The sequence below is a fragment of the Juglans regia genome, chromosome 7 (genome assembly GCF_001411555.2).
Source record: "Juglans regia cultivar Chandler chromosome 7, Walnut 2.0, whole genome shotgun sequence".
Taxonomy (NCBI): Eukaryota; Viridiplantae; Streptophyta; class Magnoliopsida; order Fagales; family Juglandaceae; genus Juglans; species Juglans regia.
This window is the reverse complement of record NC_049907.1, coordinates 43,670,968-43,696,156: the sequence shown is the minus strand read 5'-3', so window position 1 is coordinate 43,696,156 and position 25,189 is coordinate 43,670,968. Positions and strand designations below refer to the sequence as shown.

The 25,189-nt window shown below is 36.0% G+C and overlaps 3 protein-coding genes across 5 annotated transcripts; all 3 read right to left on the bottom strand.

Moving 5' to 3' along the window:
* Positions 1–60: 60 nt before the first annotated feature.
* On the bottom strand, positions 61–6,640 carry LOC109002011 (probable phospholipid-transporting ATPase 4). Of its 3 annotated transcripts, none has more exons than XM_018979570.2 (11): positions 6,356–6,640; positions 3,887–5,809; positions 3,692–3,802; positions 3,097–3,373; positions 2,922–3,010; positions 2,716–2,803; positions 2,418–2,627; positions 2,146–2,271; positions 1,401–1,499; positions 1,094–1,285; positions 61–1,010 (listed from the first exon to the last, which is right to left on the bottom strand). In XM_018979570.2, exons 2-11 carry the CDS (start codon positions 5,692–5,694, stop codon positions 360–362), a joined length of 3,651 nt encoding a protein of 1,216 aa, XP_018835115.1. In that variant the 5' UTR covers positions 5,695–5,809; positions 6,356–6,640; the 3' UTR covers positions 61–359. The 3 variants fall into 3 exon arrangements, with proteins under 3 accessions (XP_018835115.1, XP_035548194.1, XP_035548193.1); XM_035692301.1 differs by having other exon boundaries at positions 6,497–6,637; XM_035692300.1 differs by having other exon boundaries at positions 3,887–5,812; positions 6,356–6,613.
* A 1,945-nt stretch (positions 6,641–8,585) lies between these two features.
* LOC109002009 (coatomer subunit zeta-2-like) lies at positions 8,586–12,480 on the bottom strand. The gene is made up of 7 exons (XM_018979564.2): positions 12,462–12,480; positions 11,613–11,938; positions 11,190–11,349; positions 9,820–9,967; positions 9,638–9,715; positions 9,189–9,273; positions 8,586–8,944 (listed from the first exon to the last, which is right to left on the bottom strand). Exons 2-7 carry the CDS (start codon positions 11,628–11,630, stop codon positions 8,885–8,887), a joined length of 549 nt encoding a protein of 182 aa, XP_018835109.1. The 5' UTR covers positions 11,631–11,938; positions 12,462–12,480; the 3' UTR covers positions 8,586–8,884.
* A 5,309-nt stretch (positions 12,481–17,789) lies between these two features.
* Positions 17,790–21,198, bottom strand: LOC109002008. The gene is made up of 4 exons (XM_018979563.2): positions 20,558–21,198; positions 19,822–19,971; positions 19,275–19,589; positions 17,790–18,432 (listed from the first exon to the last, which is right to left on the bottom strand). The coding sequence occupies exons 1-4, from the start codon at positions 21,002–21,004 to the stop codon at positions 18,028–18,030; spliced, it is 1,317 nt and encodes a 438-aa protein (XP_018835108.1). The 5' UTR covers positions 21,005–21,198; the 3' UTR covers positions 17,790–18,027.
* Positions 21,199–25,189: the final 3,991 nt, after the last annotated feature.

Sequence of the window (25,189 nt, the reverse complement as noted above, 5' to 3'; positions counted from 1 at the left end):
GAGAGAGAGAGAGAGGTAATTGTATAGTTCGATCCAAGTAACTGTCATTAAAATGGTGTGTAAATACTTCAAAAGAAACTGATAATATTGACTGCTCTTATTAGTCAAAGCCTTTTAACGTAGGGGAGAATGTAAATATTAACACGTTTTCACAAACTATAAATTCTTCACCTCAATAAGCATGGTACATACAACAACAGCCTCTAATGTTGTTTCTGTAATGAATGACTTCAACCGACTCCAATTTACTGGATAAGAAAGAAACCAAATAAATGAATTTGAGTAGAAAGACCAAGGCATATAACTACAAACAGCCACAAACTCTACGAAAAAAAAGAGAGGAAAATCGTGGGACATGGTCATGATGCAACCGAGGAGTGCTTCTTCTGTAGCCGGCCTCTCAACTGCCTGATCTTTGCCTCCACCCTTGCTGTGAACCCGATCTTGGTATCATGTCTGGCTTTGGACCGCTCCCTAGTCCACATGTGTTGATCCTCGACGTCTTTTTTGTAGTACTTGATTTCTTGGATGACGTGATGGTCCATTGGATTGAAACATTTTTGGAAAGATATGTGTGCGAAGTAAGGAAGATTACAAGTAATTGTTACTAGAAGGGTGGCAGCCCAATAAATAGGAGCAGGACCAAGAACTTCAACCAGAAGTTTGTAGGCATTCCCAGAAATAAGCGGTGATGTCATGCCATAGAGTAAGAGAAACAGATACCAGGTGACAATGCTGCCCCAGACCAGGAGGTGTTGGATCCATGTGAAGTGGCTCATTGTGAGGGCAATCTGGCAATTGACAGCCCAGATTATGCACGTAAACATTGTCGTACCAACGGTATCCATATCAGCTGTCTGGCCTCCAGCACGGAATGCCTGATCGTAAAAGATGATGATGTTGAGGAAGAATATAATGAGGGAGGAATAGACACCATTGCCCATCCACCCAAGAATCCTGTACCAGTTGAAGAACAGGTTTCTTGGCCCTTGCTGATATAGTGCAGGGAACTGCAAAGGGCATGGTGGATATATGTGAGTATTACGGTAGGGTTGAGATGAATATGGATGACAAACTACTCTACACAACTAACCTGTAGGCAGACTTCAGAAGAGACATCTTGTTCAAAAACACCAAGTGAAATGACGGGCAATGATGTAAGTAAAACATTAAACAACAGCATGTACCAGTCATCATAAACTGACTGTCCAGAAAAGGCCGCAAAAGCCTCAAAGTAGAAGAGGGTGAGACCAAATGCTATGTTTTTATAGAAGAAATAGCAAACCTGAATGTCAACAACTCAAAGTTAAACATGGATGAATGAGATGAAATGATGGCATACAATCGCATGTACAGTTTTAATAAATCAAAATTCGAGATGGTTACTATCTAACTGTTACCATCTGAGCAATCCTCTTGTAGCACCAGTGTCCATGGACCACCAGAAGTCTCTCCAGAAACCGAAACTGGGCAATGGAGAAATCACTAGCCATTACAGCCTGTAAATAGTTTTTAAGTTAGGGCCTTCACTGAAATAACCAGGAGAAATACATGCTTCTAGAGGAAAAACCTCGTGCATGTTTTTTTTTGACTTGATAAGACAACATTGATAATAACAGACTAACTAGAAAATAGTCCAATATCTAAGAAAACAAACAAATATCAATTATCCCTAAAAAAACAAATATCAGCAACACAAGCAATTTTGATTTGGAGATTTAGTCATCAACGTCTGGGAAGATGAATTGAGTAGAACATGCTTACCAACATCTCTCTCTGCCTCCACATGGGGGGTTTCATGTATACCAGATTATGTGCAACTGAAGTGTTTTTTTGGAAAGTAATGTGTAACTAAAGTATTTTTTTGATAAGTAACGTACAACTAAAATATAATCTCAAACCCACCGCATCTCCCAACAGAGAAAAATGATAAAAATACCATTCTGCTCATCACATGGAAAATTAGGAAGTTCCCCCAAATTGCCTGTGGGAGTGGATTTTGTCCTCCAATCGGAAGTGAAAGATGTAGACAGAAACTAGTCTCATGCTAGAGTCCAACATGAGACCAAATGAAGAACAAGAATGAGAACCGAAACTCATTTCAAGAGATATTGTGCAGAAGAACCAGTCAGATTTGTTACCAACCTGCATACCTTCAACCCCACTGATGCCAACACCAATGTCAGCTTCTTGAATCATTCCTACATCATTTGCACCATCACCAATTGCCAGGGTGGTTTTCCCAGTTCCTTCTTTCACTAACCTTGTTACCTGGTGCCAAAATTAAATAAATGCAAACAGAACCAATTAATGCAATAGAACACATTCCTAGGAATATCGCTGATCTGACAATCGAAAAGCGATACAGATAATATGAAGACAGTCACGTGTTGACAGACAAGAGAAGAAGATCCTACCATTGCCTTCTGCTTGGGAGAGACACGACAGCATATGACAGATGCACAAGCAACTGCTAAGCCTAAAAATTGATGCTTGATATCATCCTCTAAAGCGTAGGTCAAAGTTTTTCCATCAATGATTAATGCAAATGCAGCATGTGGATCCTTCTCCTCCTCTATCATTCGAGAGGCATTGGTGAGTTGATTCAAAATGTTCTCTTTCACAGCCTGATTAGTGACAAAAACCAATGTCTAATATCTAATGATGGCAATAACCTGGAAGTGAATTTGTATAATCATTCTCCAAGAACTGTACCTCCTTGACATCTTTGGATAAAGAGTCTAAACTCATAGTTGTCACACAGATATGCTTCATGCCCTGTCGGAGCAAACTACATGCAAATCTGCATCACGCAAAACAGGGTTACTTCTGTTTCAGTAAGAAGTCCTGCTTCTGAAAACCCATTAAGAAAAGAATAATTTATTAAGGATAGTGTTTTAATCAATTCAAAAGAAACAGACCCTATATTGATTGCCGTTTCCATCTTATCCCCGGTCAAGACCCATATCTTGAGACCAGCTTGTGCAAGTTTATCAATGCACTGAGGCACCTGCAAGGGATAAAATTGGAGTTAAGTTGGAGCATCCAAAAGAGTAATACATTACCGTTGTGGATATAAAGGATGGGTATGTCTACCCCTTTCTGCAATTTGTCCTCCACAGCAGTAGCACCCACAAGAATCAACTCTCTTTCCATCATATCTGATAGCCGCTCAAGCATTGCCTCTCTATCAGCCCCAATACATGCTTTGGCTTTCTGAAACTCAATGTTCCAAGTGGCATACTCAGACTCCTCGAGCATTTTATAAGCAAGTGCCAATGTACGCAACCCAGCTTCTCCATATTCATTCAAATGCTTGGTAGTAACTTCCTCGTACATTCTTCCGTTCTTTGAAAGTCGATCAAAAATTATGCTGCATTGTATAAGGAGCAACAATGGATGGGCATTAGCGTGTCAAAAAGCAAAATGTTTTGGTCTTCCACACAATTAAAGAGCTTAAAGAAGTTTAGGTAAAAGAGTAGAAGAGCCAACAACTATGTCTAAAGCTTAAAGCATCAAATGGTAAATATTGTGGTAGATAGTTTAGTTTAGCCTCGATAGATAACTTCAAAAGAAAAAATTAACAATCTCTCTGTACCATATAGAACTGATATAGGATCGTTCATGGTATATTCGGCTGTCATACCTCTGAAGGGAAGTCAAGAATTAGGAGGATGTTCATGAGCCTTACCTGTCAGCACCTTTACACAGAAGCAGAATCTGTCCCTCCTCATCCCGCACAATTACAGACATGCGCTTTCTTTTGCTGGTGAAGTTGAGTATATCCATAATTTTGTACTCCCTGTAAATATTAAAGACCCTAAGAAGACAAAAATGTGAAAAACATTAACGAAAAGGCCCTACTATCTAGCTCAATCCTTCTTACCTTTCAACTGGTTGCCCTGGATTAGGATATCTTTCGCAGATAACCACACTTGATTGAGTTCTTTTACAAAACTCAAAACCAAATTCTCTCGCTGCAACAAGAAAAGCCCCTTCATCTGGTGACTCTGCTTCATATGTACAACTCCCAGTCTCTTCATTCAGCTCAGGAATTGCAGTTTGACAAATTGCTAATATCCGGAAGAAAAGTAAATGGACATCAGTTTTGGGTTCCTTTATCCAATTTCCATTCATGAGGCGGCCATCCTCAAAGTTAAACCCTTTTATGACAGGTTTCTGATCATTTCCAACATTAGAAGTAATGACAGTCTCCAGTTCAATTTCTGAAGCTCTTCTGACATTCCTCCTGGAATCATGTTGACTATCTCTATGCATGGGAAAATTGGAAAGGTCTACTTCCTCTTCCTCAATAGCCATCTGTTTTTCGGCAGCAAGTTCAACTTCACTAGAACGCACGCCATATGCGGTGCCCGCAATGGAGCACTTTAGAAAATCCATCTGATTGCAGGTCAAAGTACCAGTTTTATCAGATAGGATGGTGTCTACCTGGCCTAATTCCTCATTCAAATTTGATGTCCGTGCTTGAGCAGGATTTCCAGTTTCTTCATCAAACATATTTATGTCTTGGTTGATGAAGGTTGCTTGCAAAACCTTTACAACCTCAATTGAAACATAAAGTGAGATGGGTATTAAGTATCCATAAAGGATGAGAGCAGTTATCAGATGGTAAAATCCAGATAATGCGGGCCTGTTGGGATCAAATAAATTATCAGTATTCTGGGGTTGTAAGTACCACCAATCCGGCACTTGGTATTTAGTCTTCACGGCAAAGCCAATTGAGCTGATCAATGAGATCACTACAAGGAAAGTGAAAAGGATGTATATGATGTAGTCCATTTTCTTTTCAATTGTGCTCCTTTTGGAAGGGGAGTCTGTTGCATTCTGCAAGACTTTGCTATCGTGACCAGTGAAGATCACCACAGCATATACATAAGCTGTATTCCTGAGCTTTGAATCTCTTAGGAGAATCTGACCGGGATCAAGAGAAAACACACGACCGTCATACTCCAAATTACCCACGAAAGTGTAAAGACTGGGATTTGGGTCTTCACATCTGATCATCCCAGTGAAATTCTTGAAAGATTCATCATCATTCAAAGGCACGGTCTCCTCCAAACATCTCTTTATCTTCAAGTTTGTCTCACCATCTAAATTCATAGTCTCCACATAGCAAATCCCATCCTCATAACTTGACGACAATAGAAGTAAATCTGCAGGAAAAAATTGATCCTTTTCAACTTTCACCACATCCCCCACCTGAATCTTATGCCATGGCCTATAACCAAAAACACCATCCCCTTTATGAACACTAGTTTTCCTGAGATTAACCTTCATATCCTGAACAAACCTACGTGAGTCTTCCAGGGCTTCCTTTGCCATACTGAGCCCAACGACAAATGCTAAAGGAGCGATCATGCTTATAGCACTGAATGGCGAAATTGCTGTGAGTGAAAGAGCCGCAGCCAAAAGAAAGTACAAATTAGCAACCCTCCGGAATTGCTCAAAGATAGCCTTGGGCAAGAACGTGACAACATTATACTTTGTGGTCGATATAAAATTTGAGCAATACTTCAGAGGTTTCTTCTGGTGGAGATGAGGTTGGTTGCAATGTACAATTCGCGAGCCTTGAACTAAATTCGGTCCCTCAGCCCCTGCGTTACTCGGCCGGAGGCATGAGAATGTGTAGAGATGGCTCCGCTGGAGCTTTGCTCTTATCCTTCCCCTTGTCATTTCTCCAAATTTCAGCTCAAAACTAGTATAATCGAGACATGTCCATAAAAGGAATCCCGAATCTTCTCCACGATGAAACTAATTTGTCCGTATGTTCAATTTCTTCTTCCAACGCCTACTTATACATCAGAGGGAAATTAGTTGAGGAGCACGTAAATTTGACAATATGCAGCATACAGTATCCTTAACACAAAGAAACAAAATTCATGCATCGAAAGCACAGCATTCCCTAGAGGGGCTCCTATTCAATTTGCAATTTTGCATACGAATGCTTCGCATAATTATCTGAAACGTCACGTTTGAGGGATGAATATAAAAGATGTACAGACGAATTCAGCGACAAATCCACAACTCTTGCTACAAAGATTACGTAAATACATGATGGGAATACGTCACCTTAAAAATTCAAGAATTAGAAGAGCGTGATTTAAATAAAGAAATGAAAAATCTTTAAAAGAAATTGAAAATATGACAATGCGCAGCTAAAAATCCTTAAATAAATCATTAATACAAGAGCAGATTCCTCGTACAAAAAGCTATAAATTCACAAAAGAAGCCAAAAACATCCCAAGAATTCAAAGGGGAGAAAAAAAGAAGCCAGAAAATATTGTGCACACACATATATTGAAGATATTTCCTACAAGAAAACAGGAAAGGATACCCGGAAACATGAGTCTCATTGGTGTTGAAGACAAATTAGCAAGAACCCATGAGGCGAACGAGAGAGAAAGAGCTTCTGAGTTGCAGATCAAAGAGGAAGACAAAGTCAAAGAGAGAGAGAGAGAGGAGAGAGAGAAAGTACAGGGTTTTAGGCCAAAGAGAGAGGCTCTCTCCTCGTCCAGGACACCAGGTCGGAACCAATGCCAGGAATTTCCGGGCCTTCTTATATGAGTCTTTCCATTCTCTCCATTCTCTTCTCTGTTTTACTAAAACAAAAATTTCTTATTATTGTTAAAACGAAAAAATCGCTATGCAATAAATACTGTAGTTTTATTTGCTTTTTTTTCTGGGCCGTAATTTTTCCATTGGCTCTTGCACCCCTTGGATGACCTGTCAAGTAGAATTAAAAGGTCAGTTAATTGGCGAGCCAACCCTTGAAGACCTCCTGTAGTTGCCAGAGTGTCGGTTCCACCTCGTTCCACGTGGCAGGTCCTGGTCCTCGACTGCAAGCTCTAATGTCCCCCCCACTCCCTCCTCAAAATGATTCGGAGAAAAAATAGAAAGACAAATGCCCATTTTAGTAAATGAACAAAATTTTGTTTAAATTCGTTAGTTTAATCTTTAAACTATTGGTTTGTGAGAGCGGGTCCACCTAGACCTCCGACCAGAACCATTAATGAGTCATGACCAAAATTTAGGTAGACCCATGACAACTGCTAGGGACAGGGGACAATGAACACTGAATATATCGTTCCCAGACATTTTCCTTTCCTAAGTGCGGCTTGTCAACGTGATCTTTAAAATTTAACTAAAAACTATATATTTATTATAAATTCAAATCAAAAATTTAAATCCATATATCATCTGGAGTCTGTAGTCTTGTTCTTAAATAATAAAATAGTCGTTCCAACTTCCAATAAGATCGTACAATAATGATAGACAAAAATTTCCTTTAAATTAGGTTAGAAGAAACTTCCTTCAAACAATCTTACTTTTGCGAATGATTATATAGAAGAACGAAATGACACTTATAGACATCAATTAGGCGCATTGCACGTTTGTATAGATGTATGTACGCATTAACTAGAAAAGTGTTTGTGGTGGTCAATTTTTTAAGCCGACGGGGACTGAATCTTCCTTATAGTTATCCTCTCCAATAGTATTGGATTCATTCGGATCCCATGCATGCTTCTGTTAATATAGCTAAATGCCGTCCATGGGACCCACGTTGAGGTCTCCCACTCCCTTCCACGTGGATCAGCCTACCCACGGCCAGTTGGCTTCCTTGGATTAAAACGACCATGATAATAATATTAAGGATAATTAAAGAAATATTATTGTAATTTTTTTTAATATTTTTAATAATATTAATATTAATAATAAAATATCTATATTAAACAAAAGAACATAGATATATAAAATGAAAACAATAAGCAAAGTGCCGGCTCGGAGGCCGGGTGGTGCAGCTGGACGAACGCAACCGGCAACCGTCCTTCTTTATTATTATTATTTTAATAACTAATTTGAAAAACTTGTATTGTAAAATTAAAAAATAGTCTATTCGACCAATCGGTATCAGAGTGAAGAAGACGGTGCCATTCCACTACTTGTAATAGCCTGTCTAACTTAACTTTTATACAATGTCATATTAGTCAAACGAAATCATTATTACATTATCTATATCTTCATCCACTTTCCCTTTCAGTTTAAATATTATTGACAAAACTCTATTCCTTATATTTCAATCATTACCTTGAAATAATCAACCTCGATTCAAAGGAATAGGTCTTGCAAATTTTTTTTATTTTTTATTATTTTATCACTACTTCTTTATTACTATTCACAAAATATTTAAAAATACTTGACTTGATTATGAGTTTTTTTTTTATATGTTGGACTTTGATTACCCATATTAAAGTAAGTGAATAGTAATAATAAAATAATAATATTTTGTTAAAAATATTATCATTTTTTTCTACCCATTTTAGCAAAAAATAAAATACAAAACACTTATTAAAGTTTCTTTCAATAAATTTGTATAAATCTCAATACCAAACATGTCATGAAAAATTGCGAGAGAGATGAATAAACTCTTCCAAAAAACAAAATAAAAGGAAATAAAGAAAAAGGAAATCGCATTCGACATACCCTACTACTATCATGTCGTTACTTGAACATATCAATATCAGACTTTGCCAATTTCATAAGTTTTAGTATATAATTGTAGGCATTGTCTGTCTCTTTTCAAGGTGCTTGTCGCTTTTGGGATTGTTCATCAACAAATTCAATTGTTTATTTGATCATGCCACGGCCCACAGGCAGCAAGGCAAAATCCAAATCAATAGAAACAGCTGGTTAGAGAGAAGAGAAGAAAAGAAAAAGAAAAAGAAAAGATTTGAGTGGTACCAAAGAAGAAGCCCCAAAAATTCGGCTAAACAAAGGAAAAGAACGATATTTTCTAGGCTGCAGATGAGACAATTTAAACAACCAAAAGAAACCCAACTCCTTTTTCTCCCTGTGCAGGCATGAATCAATTGAGAAGGGTTCTTGTCAGATGTTCACGTGCTGTAGCCCATGCTTGAGTTATAGTCTGCAAATGTTAAGAAAAATACAACATTAGAAATGACAGATAAAGGGTAAGATTTAAAAAAGGGTGCAAAAAATGGAGTTGGTGTCAGGGTTTTAACATTGATATAATAATAAAATTAAAAATCTGAGGCTACATTACCATATCTGTTAAGATGTATTTCTCCTTTATATAATTGGATAGGTTAAGATAAACTAATTTGTTTATGATGGGGAAGAGCCAACAGGAAGATTGATAGTTGCATTACTTGTTCAGACAATGGTGCGTCAGCATCCATGGTATGCGTCGCCACTTTTCCCGCAATAACACTGGCATCTGTTTCGAGTATAATCCTGTCAAATGGATAAAATCACCTTAATAAAATAATACATTCCTTGACCACAGACCAAAAAACAAACCGAGACAACAAATTAGCAGCTAAAATCCTCAATAGAGAAGGAAGCATGGTGGTGGATGTTGTGGATTCCATTGACAGAATTTTGATTTAATAACAATAACTAATGCTTCAGTATGGCATAATAAATTATTCTTATCTCATACCCATATCCATTTTGATCTACCAGACCGATCTCTAGTTCAGTATTTTATTTTGGCAGTACTGATCTCAACTACATTATTGGATGGTTGGAACAACAAACATGCAGAGATTGATCAGGTGCCTATATGCCAAGTATGTGATATAAAAGAACTTGTTACCCTCCATCAACAATCTCGTCTAGGCATAAAAGAATGAGATCCAGGTTCTCAAGTGCCTCCCTTTTGTCAACATTGTTCCTACAACATAAACATGCAAGAAAACCTGAGATGGAAGCACAAGTTAATGAATCCATGCTTTACCAAATTCAAGAAACTAGTTCAAAATTCCAGGTAAACAATACCTCAAGAGAAGGGCAACTACATCAAAAAACCCCTGAAGAACTGTAGCTAAGATGAGTTCATTTTCATCATCACCTCCAGCCACAAAGAAGTGCAGGTCCTGGGCGAACTTGTAAATAACAATGTTGTTCTCAAACAGAGATATATCCGCTGCAGATGATAGTATAGCAGCATATTCAGCCTCTCATGATGTAACATGCCATGCCACACATCAACCGGGCTTCACCAACAATATAAGTGGAGAGAGTCCAAGGATAAATGTGATATTTTGTTCCTATCTCGTGCCAGCTAAAGGAGACATTTTATGGTCAAGCAAAATTGATGAAGACGTGATATATTATAGCCATTGCAACCAAAGGCACATTTTTTTCGCTATTTTAACCTTTATTTTCAAAACAATACGCATTAAAGTGGCTTCAACCTCAAAGCACTAACCTATCGATGCAGATGACAAGTAGATTTATCACTAGTTCAGAGCATTGGCGCAATAAGAATTAAGATACCACAACCTGTATTATAATTTTTAAGTGACAGTTGTATAGCGCCAACTGCTGTCAGTACACAAATATCATGGAGAAAATAATGAAAGCAATAGACTACAATGCCCTTGAAAGTTAGGGACCTTTTTTTAGTTCAATGCGAAAACTGCTAATCACTATTTAACCAAGGCTATTTAATTAATGACCAAATGGCTGCACCCTATATAGAGCATACAAACTCAACTAATTGGAAGAGGCCGTGGCTTTAATTTCAACAAAGATGACTTTTGAGATTTAAGGCAACTAAGCAAAATCTTGTGATAAGAGTGACAAAGATTTAATCTTGTGATAAGAGTGATAGAGCATACAAACTCGACTAATTGCAAGATGCCATGGCTTTAAACTCAACAAAGATGACTTTTGAGAATTAAGGCAACTAAGCAAAATCTTGTGATAAGAGTGACAGATTTTGCACGAAGAAGTATGTATTGCCACAGTAGAGAACTGAACTTGTTATAGGACTCAATATAGCATGGTGAGCATGAATCTACAAGCAATACACTCTTGTTCTGGTTTTACATTGATGCGAGGCACTTTTTTTTAATAAATTTGTAAGTAGAAGCTTTCAGATTTAGTTCAAAGATTAAATTTGCTTTCAAATTATGACTAGAAAACAGATTCTACTAAGACGGAGTAGCAAGCAATTGGAAGTAAAAAACCATACAAATGGGAGTGTGCTTGCCTACACACAAGTCAATTGGCCAAGTTTTATTCTTTGACAAGGAGAGTTCGGCACTACATATCCTCAGCAAAATTTCCTAACCTTCAGGCCATGATAATTGTACAAACCATGTTCTAATCTTAAATGTGTTATTTATGTAATTGCAGCATACCTTCTACCCGAGCATTAGACTTCAAAGTCTTAGTAAACACAGTTTTTTCAAAAGCTAACTTTGAACTATTTGTTGGCCAATCATCTGAGTAATACTTGACTGCAACACGGTTTCCTTCAGAATCAAGAAGAAGAATGCACTTTACGGAAGGGCATGATTCCTATGAACCACAGAAACAGCTAGATTAATAAATAACGGATAACTCTTCATTGGGAGAGGCATGCATACAACTTGACAAACAAAATAAGCAGAGAAAAGAAATACTAGAGATCACCCCCTCCCCCCCGGGGGGCAACCCCCCAGCGGGAAAAAAGAAAAAAGAACAGAAACAAAACTACAACCAGCAACCCTTAAGGCAATTCAACTCTTTGAGGTAGTCTCACGGATCAATTCACAATTCATCAGAGTAAGAGATTGTATCACCATCTCTATCTCGAACATTATCCTTCCTAATTTGTGTCAGTATGCTGTAAGGCCAGGTGGTAGCAATTGAGAACCCAAGACCTTGGGGATGCATGCAATTGGCCAGGAGGGCAAACCAACCGTATGACTTGTGAAGTTAAGTTGCAGACAACAATTGGGTAACCGGTCACCATTCCCAGCAACTCTGGTGTTACCGACATTGCGCCGAACAGGTCAGTATCACATTTACTATCGCAGGTGCTTCATGTGGTCCACCTTGTACAGCCGAAAGTGATTCCCATCATCCAATTACTCCTTCCCAACTTGCACAAATCATACAACCCGACCTAAATGAAAGAACATCATTTTCTAACAGTCCCAAAGCGTTCTAATAATGGTCACCAAACCCTATATTACTCAAAATCCGAATGGCTAACATTTCCAATGTCTACGAATTGAGCTCTTTGTTGAGTTAATATAGCAAGCATTCAACAACATCAAATAAATTCGTATATCACATGGATCTAACAAATGAAAAGTTAAAATGCCAAGAAACTTTAGATTTCTGCAAAATAAAAGAGGGGCGTTAATGCTCACACCCTGTTTGGTTTTCGATAAAAGTATGACTCATTTTACTTTCAAGCCACCTTTAACAATCCAAACTAGTTGTGCCCAACAAAACAAACCAGTGAAGCACATAGAATTCACACTACTTTCAAGGATCTATCACGATGAATTGATCAGGGACTCAAATTTTCAATTTGTTTCTGTATTTTCTCGGTAACCAATCAAAGATTAAAAATCCAAATTTCGCATTAATCTGATATTTGAGTTTGAATATTCAAAAAAAGCTTAAAGTTGAGGAATTACGTTGATTCGTTATCACGTGAGAAAGAAGAGACAGACTTACGCGAGCCATAAGTGAAGACGCAATTTTTAGAACGTTTTGGTGAACGAAACGACTGGAGACTCGAGGACATGTTAACAGAACACAAAGATTGATGACGTGGACAATATATGTATAAAGGACACTCCAATTTTTTTTTCGGAAAATAACTTTGGGAAATGCTATATCTCTCGCTGGGAGCTCCCGCTTGAAGATTAGTGTATTTTTTATGTGTTTTTTTTTTAAATTATTATTTATATAGATTTTTTTAATAATTTTAAATATTTTTAAAAAATTAAAAAATTTAAAATATTATTAAAAATACTTTCTTAATCACGAAGTAAAATAAAAAATCATAAAAAAAAATATTTTTTTTTTTACTTCGTGATTAAGAAAGTATATTTTAATGAATTTTTTTTTACTTTCTAATTAAGGAAGTATTTTGAATGATGTTCTAAATTTATTTTATTTTTTTAAAAATATTTTTTATAATTTTTTATTTTACTTCATGATTAAGAAAGTATTTTTAATATATATTTTTTTACTTTCTGTTTAAGAAAATATTTTCTGAATGATGTTTTAAATTTATTTTATTTTTTTAAAATATTTTAAAATAATAAAAGATCTATATAAAAAATTACTTAAACAAAACACATATAAAATAACACTACACCCCCAGCGGGAGCCCCCAACGGGGGCTGTAGCATCACCCAATAACTTTTTATCCAAATTTAAGAGTTTTTTTTTTTGAGATATGTTATACATCAGCCTACACTCTCCACACACCATGGTTTTAAAATTTTTTTTTTCACTCAATACACTAAGTGTGTTGAGGCTGATGTAAATAGTAGGCTGATATAAATATTTTTCTTTTTTTTTATTATTAATTTGAAAACCTTAAATAAAAGAATGATAGACTCATCTTTTTTATTTTTTTGAAAAAAAAAACCCGTATGCCATTCCATTATAAAAGTGAAGAGATATAAGGAGAAGCTTCATTTAATGTTACAATTAATCTGAAATGATAAGAGCATCTTTTACAAATAAGTTAGCTATATAGTTAACATTTTTCTTAACATGAGAAACCTCTCGCTTTGCAAAACAACTAAGATAAGATCTTGTTTCACTCATAAACATGCTTGAGCTGCTCCAAATCTCCTTGTCTTCTTATAAGGTCCAGTCCCAATTTTGTTGTCTGTAGAGCTCCATATGCTTCAGCTAATAGGGGGTCAAGATTAAGTTGTTTCCTCTGCCTCAAGGTGGCAATGATCTGACTAAAACAGTCCCTAATGACAACTCATATACCAATCACTCCCTTGGCTTTATCCACTGCCCTATCCCAGTTAATTTTAAACCAATTCGATGGGGTGCCTTCCACATAGATTTTGAAGAGCAGACTTGTATTGCTCTGTTGTTGTCTTGAGGAGCAATTTCCACCTCAACCATTAACTCTAGTAGAATTCTAGCCTCTCTAACAATGGAATTTAAATGAGTAAATTCCTTGTTAAAAATGAAAAAAATTCATTCTCCACCATAGTTTCCTTGCCACCACCACAAACTTTAGTAAATCTTCTACATTTAAGGCCATGGCTAAGGACTAAAAAAAAAACAAGCTTGAGGTAGAGTACATTTCTGAAGTCGTTTGGAGCATTGACTCCATACATCCTTTACAGCCTCACAACTCCACAATGCATGAAAGACACTCTCTTCTTCCCTGCAACAAATGAGACATAGTGGACCACTAACCACTCTCTTTTTAAACAGGTTGGATTGGGTAGGTAGAGTCTCCTGCAAGCTCTCCATAGGAAGACTTTGTCACTAGGTGTTAAATGAAGTTGCCATATTTTGTTCCACACAACCTCAAACTTGTTGCTTGTAGAAGCTTGGCCTTAGGTTGCCACCTTCCTTGATTTCTCCATGTGGTATGCACTCCTTACTGAGAATGATCCATCTTTGGTTCCATGCCATAAAATTATGTCCACAATATTCATAGAGCTAATAGGGGTTTTCAAGATCAAATTAGCCTCCCCTTCCTCAAAGGTGTTTTGAACCAGATCTATCTTCCACTGCTTAGTCTCAGGATCTATTAGTTTTGCAACAATGGCATTTCCATCTAGAATCTTGATTGGACTTGTGACCTTGCTGGGATTAGAGTGGACTAGCCACTTGTCTTTCTAAATAAGGATCTTAGAACCAGTTTCCACACTCCAGTAAGAGCCAGCCTCTACAACATGCCTGGCTGCAAAGAGACTTCTCCACACGAGAGTTTAGAGCCCGCTTTAGCTGTTTGGAATGTCGAGTTAGGGAAATACTTGGCCTTTAAAATTCTAGCAGCAATGAAGTTAGAGTATTGAATCAATCTCCAACACTGCTTGGACAACATTGCATTGTTGAAACATTCAAGGTCCCTAAAATCCAAACCCCCAGCTGACTTAGCTTGCCCCATTTTTTTCCAGGATATCCAATGGATTTTGTGCTCATTTTCTTGCTGACCTCACCAAAAATTCAAGATGGCTCTGTTTATGGACTATAATAAAAAGGTAGATAGCTTAAATACACTCATTGTATAGGTTAGTAGGGCTTGGATCACAACTTTGAGGTATATCTCTTTCCCTACCTGAGATAGAGTTTTAACTTTATGGCTACTGAGCCTCACTCTGATGTTATCCAAGATGTGCATTTGAAGGATCTGAACCTATCTCGACCCACCACAGAAGGCAATCCTAAGTTCTTTTTATAGGCCATGGCTGTCCTCATACCATAAGTAGATAGAATATATTCTTGGGTAGGTTTTGCTATGTCCTTGCTGAAAATAATTGATTTATTCTCGAGGGTGAGTCTTTGGTCTAAAGACATCTCATAAGTTCTTAATAGGCTTATCAACCTACTCCACCCCGCTGTTGTTGCTTTCCAGAATAGGAGGCAAATGATAGACTCATCTTATAATATTTATTGTTATAACTTATGTATATATCTTTTTCACTTCAGAAGACATCTATTTTTTTCTAGTGATTTTAACTCACTCTTTATCAGTCAATGAATGAGGTCAATTTTGTCAAACAGTTTTTCATTTAAATTATATACAAAACTATTTGCCGGTGAATATGATTAAAAATAATATATAAATTTGTTCATATATTTGAAATCGTGCACAATCCCTGGACGCTCAAGATTTTATTCTAGATTTGATTGTTAATTTTAGTCTTATTCATGGGTTGTGGAGATGGTTTGGATTCATAATTCAACTCATTTTATCTAATTTAATTATTATAATTATTTCAAAATTTTAAATTAAATATAATAAATAATTCAATATTTTCAAATCACAAAATAAAAATATTATTTTAATATTATTTTATTCAAATTTCAAGTTTCATTTCAATTCATCTCATCTTAATTCACTATCCAAACCTCCCCTGAATCTTAACACTTCAGCTAGAAACCTTGGCAATAGTCCCCTTCCAAAAAAATAAAAGCCTATTGATAATTTATAAGAAAAAATCTATTAATCATTCATTTTCTTATCATTCTCTCATCATTTCATTACGTGACATTAGATAATTAGTTCACAAATAAAATATAATAAATAGTCTCTAATCATTTAATGTCACATAATGAGATAATAATGATGATGAAAATTGTGATAATGAATAGCATTACTCTATTTATAATTATTAGTTTTTAAAAAAATATTAATTTTTGTCTTAATTAAGTGATTAATATATGACATAAGTTTGAAAAGCGCATTTGGCTTTTGGAGAGAGAACGTTTCCATTCTCTTTAGAAAACTCAATCATTTCAAGTGTTTCTGTCGAAGAGGAGGGTGGAGCTGTGTCTTTCACCCTCATTTATGTTTCATTTCTAAAACCGCTTTGTGTATATGCTTTTATGGTAGTGTTTTTTTCCCTCTCCCCTCTACAGATTCGATTTTGGTTAGATCTACCACTCTCCGGTGACCACTTGTCGACCCGCACCCTACCACGCAACCCTATAGCCACCGATCTACTGGTACGATGCGGAACCGCGGCAAAAATGTCAGTGCTTGACCCACATGCGCAGCTTGCTTCCATGCGCCCCTGCATCCCTGCGCCTCGATGATCCTGTTGGTTACACGTGCCACACCAGAAGATTCCTTATCTCGAGATTTTTTAGATCTGTCCCACCTCACCTCTCAACCATCGACGCATGGTCTCAACGCGCCACTACAATTGCGTGGGAAGACAGATGATCCGCCGCTGATCAGTCCATCTGATACCATGCTTTCTACTATGTTAACGTTTTCCCTAACCGTTGATCTTGAAAAGGGGAATACGGATCCCTCCAAGAAATATTTCAATACAACAAACTGTAGTGCACTTACTTCCACCGCCTCCAGCTGTGTTGCCACAGTTCACATGGCTATGCAAACTGTAAACAATCGTATTTTAAAATGGTGCCCTCTTTGAAGGGCAAGGGTGGGGACCAAGAAATTGGTCCCAAAAACTTTTTTTTTTTCTTTTTTTTCCTCCACCTTTGTACTGTGATTATTATACTGGGACGTTTATTGGGAATCTCACTCCCTTTTCATGTATTATCTTTTCCTTATCTAAATGAAAATTTACTTGTTTAAAAAAAAAAAAGTTTGAAATGTCACATTCATGAATATAACGACGAATAAATTTTAGATAAAAAAAACATTGTTGCTTTGATTTTTTATTGCACCACTTCAACTGTCCTCCTAGCCAAGCAAGCAACTGATCCAACCGAGCAACATACTTAAACAACAATCGACGGCATTGCCACTAAACACCCCCAAGTCAATCGGACTGAAGAATCCGGTGAATCATCACGTATCCCCCTCGTCATCTTCCATCTCTTCCGAGAATAGCCAACCATGTAGCTCACAATATAAACCCTTTTGGCTCCCATCATCATAGATACAGACTTCCAATATTGATTTCGTCTTCTGCTTTCAATCATGTAACTTGTCTCACTCGTTTCTAACAATGTACTACTCATCATCTCCTAAGAGGGAACAAAAATAGCTGCTAATTTAGGACTGCATTCACATATTTCGCTGAGCCCCGAATTTGTTCCATATCAATATGAAGACTCCTCTGTTTTGGGCAGGTAATATATGAAGAAAAACTGTCGAAAATGTGTATATATCTAGGTTGAGTGCTACAGATCACACACATAACGTTGCTATGCATAAAAAATTAGTTTGTACGTGTTTCTCCAATTGTATTTATGGTTTCGTTGGGACTCACCCACTTACCATATCCAGTCATAACAGGCTGCTTATGAGGTAATGATGAAAAGAGCCAAAAAAAAAAAGGAAAAGAAAAAAAGGATTGTATTATGCTTCCACTCAAGTAGATGTAAGCATACCATGTTTCAATATGCAAGAATACAACAGGAGAGGATTCAAAATCGGATCTAATTTCATAATAAACAATCAACATTTTTCTCGTGCCAGTTTCTAATTTCAAAGTCCACACCAAAATCAAACACAGTCTTCCAATTGCAGTCTGACAATCACGAGAACAAAGAGAATGATGAATCATCCATCTATCGTCGCCGCTTTTGCCTAACCATTGGAAATTGGAGAGGCAGAGGAAGGGTAAACAAAATCAAGTTGTTCTGCCGCGAGAGCTTGCAACCCAAATGCTCATAATGCACCCTCAATTTTATTGAACTCGTTCTCAGATCCTTTGCAATATCAGATGGGTCGGTTCGAAATTCATCAGCATATAGAGTGAGTACCAAGACATAACTGATGAGAAGATCATTTTTCTCGGCTGACAACCTTTTTGATACTGGAGAGAACATGGTTGAGAACTTCTGGAACAGAATACTTGGAATTTTGTGGCCCTTTGCCGAGGAAACACCATCCATGGAATGCTGATCTTTGAACTTAATTAGATGAGTAACATATGAGAATATGCAAGAAAGTGTTCTCTTCTCCACCTCATCCTGTAAACAATTGAATGAAGACATCATGAGATTATCAAGTAATGTAGCTTTTGACCCCAAAAAGAATTTAAAAGAAAGAGGACAAAAATGATAAAAACAGGTGTACATTACAACTCAAATTGGAAAGAAATCACAACATATATTGAACCCAAGGCCTCATCCTCCATTTCACTCAGGAGGATGTGCCATATCACAGTTTGGCTTAAAGAACACCGAGTTGTGCAGCATAAATAAACCATGCTTTGTAATTATCCACCCCTGTTCACCACCCAGAAGTAGATGAGCCTGCAACATCTGACATAATGGCTAACATTGACAAATGAATCTAAAGCTATGAAACAACTTTGCAAAGTGAAAGCAAGGATTGCAAAAAAGAAAATTCCAAATGTCATGGAGTCTGAAGTATCTATAGAGAGAGAAAATATTTAACATATTCCACCCTTCTGGATTTTCACAAAAAATGTGATTAGTATTTAAATATTTGAAGCTGCAAAATAGAGTCCGATAAACAAGAAAGCCTAGATGTTGGACTCATATTTGATGGAAAGGTCTTCTCTTTGCTGTCCAATATTACAATTTTTATTTTTTTTGGCTAAAATTCATTGTTTGGATCGTTTGACATGAAAGTTGTGAATTTTGATAGAATATCAAATACTATATGGAAATGATTGGCATTCTCTGAAACCAGATAAAAGATAACATGCCCTTGGTTTGAAAATATAGCACTCAACAAAAATATTATAGCTCCACGCAAAAACAATTTAATGGCCAAAGAAGTGGATCTTCACCCATTGAGTTATTAGAGAAGAGAAAAAACACAAAGGCTTACTTATATACCATACCTGAATCTCCTGCAATTTATGGATTCTATTGCAGACAAAGGTTGGGTAAGCATCGGAGGCTACTTCTGCTCCTACTTGCAAAAGCTCAAAAATATCTTCAAGGAAACCCCATTCTCCCTTAAGGATGATCTTGTCTAGTGGATAAGCCTCCTGGGGCGAAGTGGCAGAAGCATCATATGGGGGAACATTGCGGGCAATATGGGCATCGGTACTTTCAAGAGCCTCCTTGTTTATCTTTACTTCTTTGATTTTCCCATCCAGCTCCTTTTGGGAATTGGGATCATCTTCTTGGTTCAAAGCGTGCTTCTTTTTTGCCTGCCATACATGAAAAGTTAAAGTCAACTGCTAAGTGCAAATGCTAACCATAAAACTCAACCCTACTTAATTCTACAAAGTGTTAGATCCAAACCTCCATAAAGCCCCGTCTAGGGCAAGGGCTTCTAATAATTTACTTTGAACAATGAAAGAGCATGCCTTTTCTTTATTTGTAAAGATTAAAAGGAACCCATAATGCGTTAGAAGGCCAGAGGGGGTTGGATTCGCTTACCTCCTTTATTGACTTCTTTGTTCCATAAAGATTAGTAAGCTCTCTCATTTTGTACACCCTCTGTTGTGCAGAAAGCTCTTCCTTCGCTGTGCTTTCAGGTTCCTCATCAGCAACGTCTAACCCTCTGACTTTAGGTTCTAATCTAAATATCTAATAAAAGTTTATGAGTCCATTTTCATTAGGAGCTTCATAGCATCAATAGATAACTAAGCAGTAAAGGAAGTATATAAGTAAATTCTCATCCCCAACCATTAGGCAAATCAACAACCCATAATAAGCAAATTTCCCACCATCTTTCAGCAACTGAACAAAGATAAAATCTCAACCTTATAAAAAACAAAACCAAAAAAAAAAGCTTAATATTCAATATTTTTTTTTATAAGTAATAAGAAACATTATTCCCAAGAATAGGCAAAGCCCAAGTACACGGACGTATACAAAGGACTTAATGTTCAACATTTCATAAGCAGCAACTAAACAAAGAGCAAAACAACAGGTACCAAAATCTTAATGGCAGGTACCAAATTTCACAAGCAGCAACTAAACAAAGAGCAGCAACATTTCATAAAAAGCTTAATGACATCTCCACATCAGTAACTAAACAACAGGTACCAAAATCTCATACTTCCACATCAACAAAGAGCAAATAAATAAAACTTCCACAACTTCTCCGCGGCCAAACAGTAAAAAATTAAAATTTGCACACATTCTAGGCATTACCAAACAGAAAATTCACCTTGCCACAAGCAACAGGCGCAATCTTTAAGGTCTGGGCCTCTTTGTCAAACACCCCGAGTGCGTACCTACACTGCTGTCCAGCCATGGCCTCGCCAGAATAGTTGGTCCCAACGAAATCCACATTGGACCCAGTTGGGCTCACCACGAGCTGGAACCTCTTGGACCACTTCTGGCTCCGATAAACCGTAACACTAGGCGACTCAGTTTCTAGACAATTATTCCCACCGTAATTTTTGCTGGGGTCGTAACCGGAGGGGAAGTAGCCAACAAAAGGTGAGGCCTTTTGTGGGTCTTCATGGATGACTTGAACTTGAGCTTGGACCGTTGGCGATGGTGGTGGCGATGGTGGCGGCGATGGTGGTTGCTGGCGATGCTTCTTTTTCTTTTTCTTTCTTGGGATGTCATTGTTTGCGGCTAGGTGGGATTCTTCTGGGTCTGAGTTCATTTGGGGAGGATAGAGGATTTAGGGCTTCAGAGTTTTTGTGGGTCCGTTGATGGTTCTCGGGATATTTCTTTCCCTGGTGAGCTTAGGCCGCCACAGTGAACATAAATCCTTCAACCTAGTTTTTGGGGGCTCTTAATTCTTATGAACTCTTTTCAAAGCAGGAGAAAGAGCAAGACGCAGAAAGAAAACTGCGTGGAGACAAAAAAAAACAAAAACAAAAAAAAAAAGAATTATTAGTACACTAGATATTAAATTTTCATATCAACTAATTAAAATAAAAACATTAATAAACATAAAAAAAATCTTAAATGTAATTTCTTAAAAAAAAATATAATATATAAAAGCAATTTTCAAAAAATAAAATTTTCTAGAAAAATATTTTTGTAGTAACTCTATGGCCCGGTTTGAAATTTAAATTGAACAAGATCAATTCAATTCAGTCTAATTTTAAGTTAAGTCTAGTATTCAAACACCAAATTCTCCAATCATTAAACTTATCTCAATTCAAAATTTATTTATACGTGAGACCCACAATATTTTTCAACTCAATACTTCTTTATACGCTAGACCCACAACATTTCTCAACTCAATACTAGGAGTGTAACCAGTCTAATCCGATTTTAGACAAAATTTAGGATCGAATCGGTATGTACCAATTTTGCATTTTCAAAATTTGATTAAGCATTGGTTATCCTCATAAATTGGCACCTCCGGTTTTATCAATTCTAGTCCGATTCGGTTCGGTTCGGTTTTTAGATTTTAATAAAATGCAAACTTGTCATAAAAAAGTTATAATTTATAGTGATTTAGTATAACTATATTCGTATTAGTATAAATTATTAAATATTAGTGAAATTTATAATGATTACTGATTAGTATAACTATATATTAGTATTTGTTATAGTGATTTTAATTTAGTATAACTATCAATATAACTACATTACTGATAGTTATACTAATACTAATATTAATACTAGTATACTACATTAGTATACATTAGTATACTAATGTATACTAATTAATTAAAACGAAATGTAATTAGTATACTAATGTATATTAGTATTACTAATTTATTATGTATTTATCAAAATGAATATGTTGAGAATTTATTAGGTCATAAAATGTTATTAATATATATATATTATGTTTAAAGCATATGATCAAATAAATTTTCATGTTTAAGATTAAAATTTTATATTATAAATTATAATAACATTATCTTATATATAATTATATAAATTATAATTATATATATAAATTTTATATAATATAAAAATATTATATATAAGATAAAAAAATCAATTTAAAATATATAATATACTGAACCGGTCCTGTCCTAAAAAGCATAGAACGGAACCGGACTGGTAACAGCCGGTTTTGGAACTAAGGGAATGGGTCCTGGACCGGACTGATGCAAAATCGGACCGGTTCCACTGGTTCAGGCCGGTCCAATCAAGTTTTTCAGTTAATTTTTACATCCCTACTCAACACCTCTTTACATGCGGTACCTATAACTTTTTTTTAATTTTTTCATAAATACATCTAAACTTATCTGAACATCCAAACACATTTAAATTTATTTTAGATGAATATCACAATATTCATTTCACCATCTCAACATCTAAACGAGACTTGCTTGCAAAACGGGGACAAGATAGGAAGCAATGGGGGCACCAAATCAATCGTGTCTATCTATCTAAAAGCTTCTCAATCAGGACAGATAATGCTGCAAAGCCAGCACAACCGACACACGCTGCTTTTGGACCACCCAGAACAATACAAGAGAAGTAAAAAGGCAGATCACAGAGAGAATATAACAATGACACATTAAAAGAACTAAGAACTTCAATCTGTTGGATGAGTGTGAGGCAGTAAAGCCATGAGACATATAAATATGATTGAATAGAGGATCCACTACAGAATCCAGCCTCACTCTAAAACATTATACATCTACTGTTAAAGTTCATAGCAAGACACAATGGAGAAAGAACAGAATGAGCAAAGAGGTCCATACATGTCTACTCTAGAAATAGTAACCAAATAATTATTGGAGATAAAAAGAGCACAGTGAAGCTGAATTATTTATCAAAAAATTGATCTAATAATAAATACAAAAACAAGAAATTACAGCAACCTTTGTAAATGAAGCCGAATTTCACAAGCAAGTCAATGAATGCCCTGGCTCGTTCAATGAAACAAAGTAAAAGTGGTAAATTTGTTATGCCATGATGAACATTATATATGTAGGTGGAAAGGAAAGGAAAGGAATTGGAAGTATTTATGACTTTTAAGCAGTTTGGTGTCGGAGTTAGCCCTAAATTGCTAACATGATCGAAAGATTGAGAAATTTAGTTGAGCATTTTGGCCTGTAATTAATTGCAAAAGTCTCTCTTAGCCAGAAAGGGGAATGATCAGATGGGAATTAATCGGAGGAAGCAAATGAGACATTAATGATGATTTTCTTTTTTTTCATAAATAAGATAACATGTTATTAATAGAAGTAAATAGGCATACTCCAAGTACAATGGATATAAAAACAACATACACCTAGTTACATAAAAAGAAGCTAGAAAGGGATACAAGAAAGTCATTGAAGCCAGCTCCGTTAAGAACACAAGAAGATGCCCAAAGAAATAAAGTAAAATCTCATTTGCATAATAAGCTGCTAGAGGTTGCACAAGTAATCCAATGAAAAAGCAAAATCCAAATAAACTTTTTCCATAAACTTCCTTGAGTAGAGATCGTTAATTTGAAGTTAAAAGATCCAATCTCTTTGGATAGGGGTGAATTCAATCTAGTCCGATCGATCTTTAGAAGATTTTTGAGACCGAACCAAATTCCTTCGGTCCAGAATTTTTCCACCCTAGACTGAACGGAATTCACATACATTGTTAATTAGAAGTTAAAAGATCCAAATCTCCTTGGGTATGGGTGAATTCAGTCTGGTCCAGTCAATCCCTAGAGGATTTTTGGGACGGGACCAAATTCTTTCAGTCCAAAATTTTTCCACACTAGACTAGACCGAATTCACATACAAACCGAACCGAATCGTTGCCTATCAGTCCAATCGGTCTAACCAATATCAATGGGTCAATTTAATAACATACATAACATAGGAAAAACATTTGAAAAATATGCAATATGCCAATAACATCCAAATTATAAATAAATAAAAAATAGAACAAAGGAACAAATAAAAATAAAAATTATCCATATCCATCCAAAAAAGGTTATCAATCATACTAATAAAATTAAAAACAAAAAAATAAAGAAATTTAAAAAAAAAAAAATCCCTAATCATCCAAACTTTAAATAAAAGAAAAAAAAATTAAAAAACCAAAAAAGTAAAGTAAATGACACATAAAAATTATTACAATTTACAATCTATGCATCTAGCCATAACCCACCTACTTATAAAGTGATATTACAAATGACTGAATAAAAAATAAAAGGGCATAACAGTCTCCAAGTCCAAAACTCCAAGTTTCCACAACTTTACTGCAAAAACATAGCAAATAAATAAATGTATTAGTTTAAAATTTTGTTTTATGCTAATGAAAATAAATAGTATAGTAGTATATTCTTCTCACCTCATTCATCTGCATTAGCTGTAGACATTGTATTCGACGCCTCCATAGAACTTTCAACCTCCCCAACAAGTTCTATACATAAAAGGTGAAAAAAAAAAAACAAAAACAAATTACATAAATTTATATAACATATAAATCAATGAATCGTTAAAAAATATAAAATGAAACAAATTTGTTACATACTCATATCTAGCTGCTTCCCAAAATCATCCACCTTATCCATTAAAGTCCTAAGGACAATTGGAGTAGAAGAAGAACGGAGCCAATTATGTGCACAAATAAGGCCTTCTACCATCATCGGAGATAAACTACTTCGAAAATGATCAAGTACACGACCTGTTGTGTTAAATACAGATTCAGAGGCCACTGTAGACACTGGTATTGCCAGAATATCACGTGCAACTTTTGAAAGTACGCGATATCTACCTGAATTAACCTTCCACCAATTTATAATATCAAAATTAGCCTCTTGTTCCACACAACTTTCAGCTAGGTATCTATCAACCTCTGACTTGCTTTGCAAAGAGTTTGTCGACTGTAACCATTGCCTAAATAGGGCCATTCTCTGTGCCGTTCTATCCTTAAACCTACTAAC

What these genes read in the sequence shown, in the direction of transcription:
- LOC109002011 (XM_018979570.2), bottom strand. Translation starts at nt 5,694, where the DNA reads ATGACAAGGGGAAGGATAAGAGCAAAGCTCCAGCGGAGCCATCTCTAC. An exon ending in AGGACAAATTGCAGAAAGGG is followed by an intron (nt 3,011 to 3,096) that starts GTAGACATACCC and finishes TATCCCTTGCAG; the next exon opens with GTGCCTCAGTGCATTGATAA. An exon ending in GTGGGGTTGAAGGTATGCAG is followed by an intron (nt 1,500 to 2,145) that starts GTTGGTAACAAA and finishes AACTATTTACAG; the next exon opens with GCTGTAATGGCTAGTGATTT.
- LOC109002009 (XM_018979564.2), bottom strand. An exon ending in GTCTAATGCTCGGGTAGAAG is followed by an intron (nt 9,968 to 11,189) that starts GTATGCTGCAAT and finishes TATCATCTGCAG; the next exon opens with CGGATATATCTCTGTTTGAG. An exon ending in ACGCACCATTGTCTGAACAA is followed by an intron (nt 8,945 to 9,188) that starts GTAATGCAACTA and finishes TAACATTTGCAG; the next exon opens with ACTATAACTCAAGCATGGGC.
- LOC109002008 (XM_018979563.2), bottom strand. Translation starts at nt 21,004, where the DNA reads ATGAACTCAGACCCAGAAGAATCCCACCTAGCCGCAAACAATGACATC. An exon ending in CAAAGAAGTCAATAAAGGAG is followed by an intron (nt 19,590 to 19,821) that starts GTAAGCGAATCC and finishes CATGTATGGCAG; the next exon opens with GCAAAAAAGAAGCACGCTTT. An exon ending in ATAAATTGCAGGAGATTCAG is followed by an intron (nt 18,433 to 19,274) that starts GTATGGTATATA and finishes AATTGTTTACAG; the next exon opens with GATGAGGTGGAGAAGAGAAC.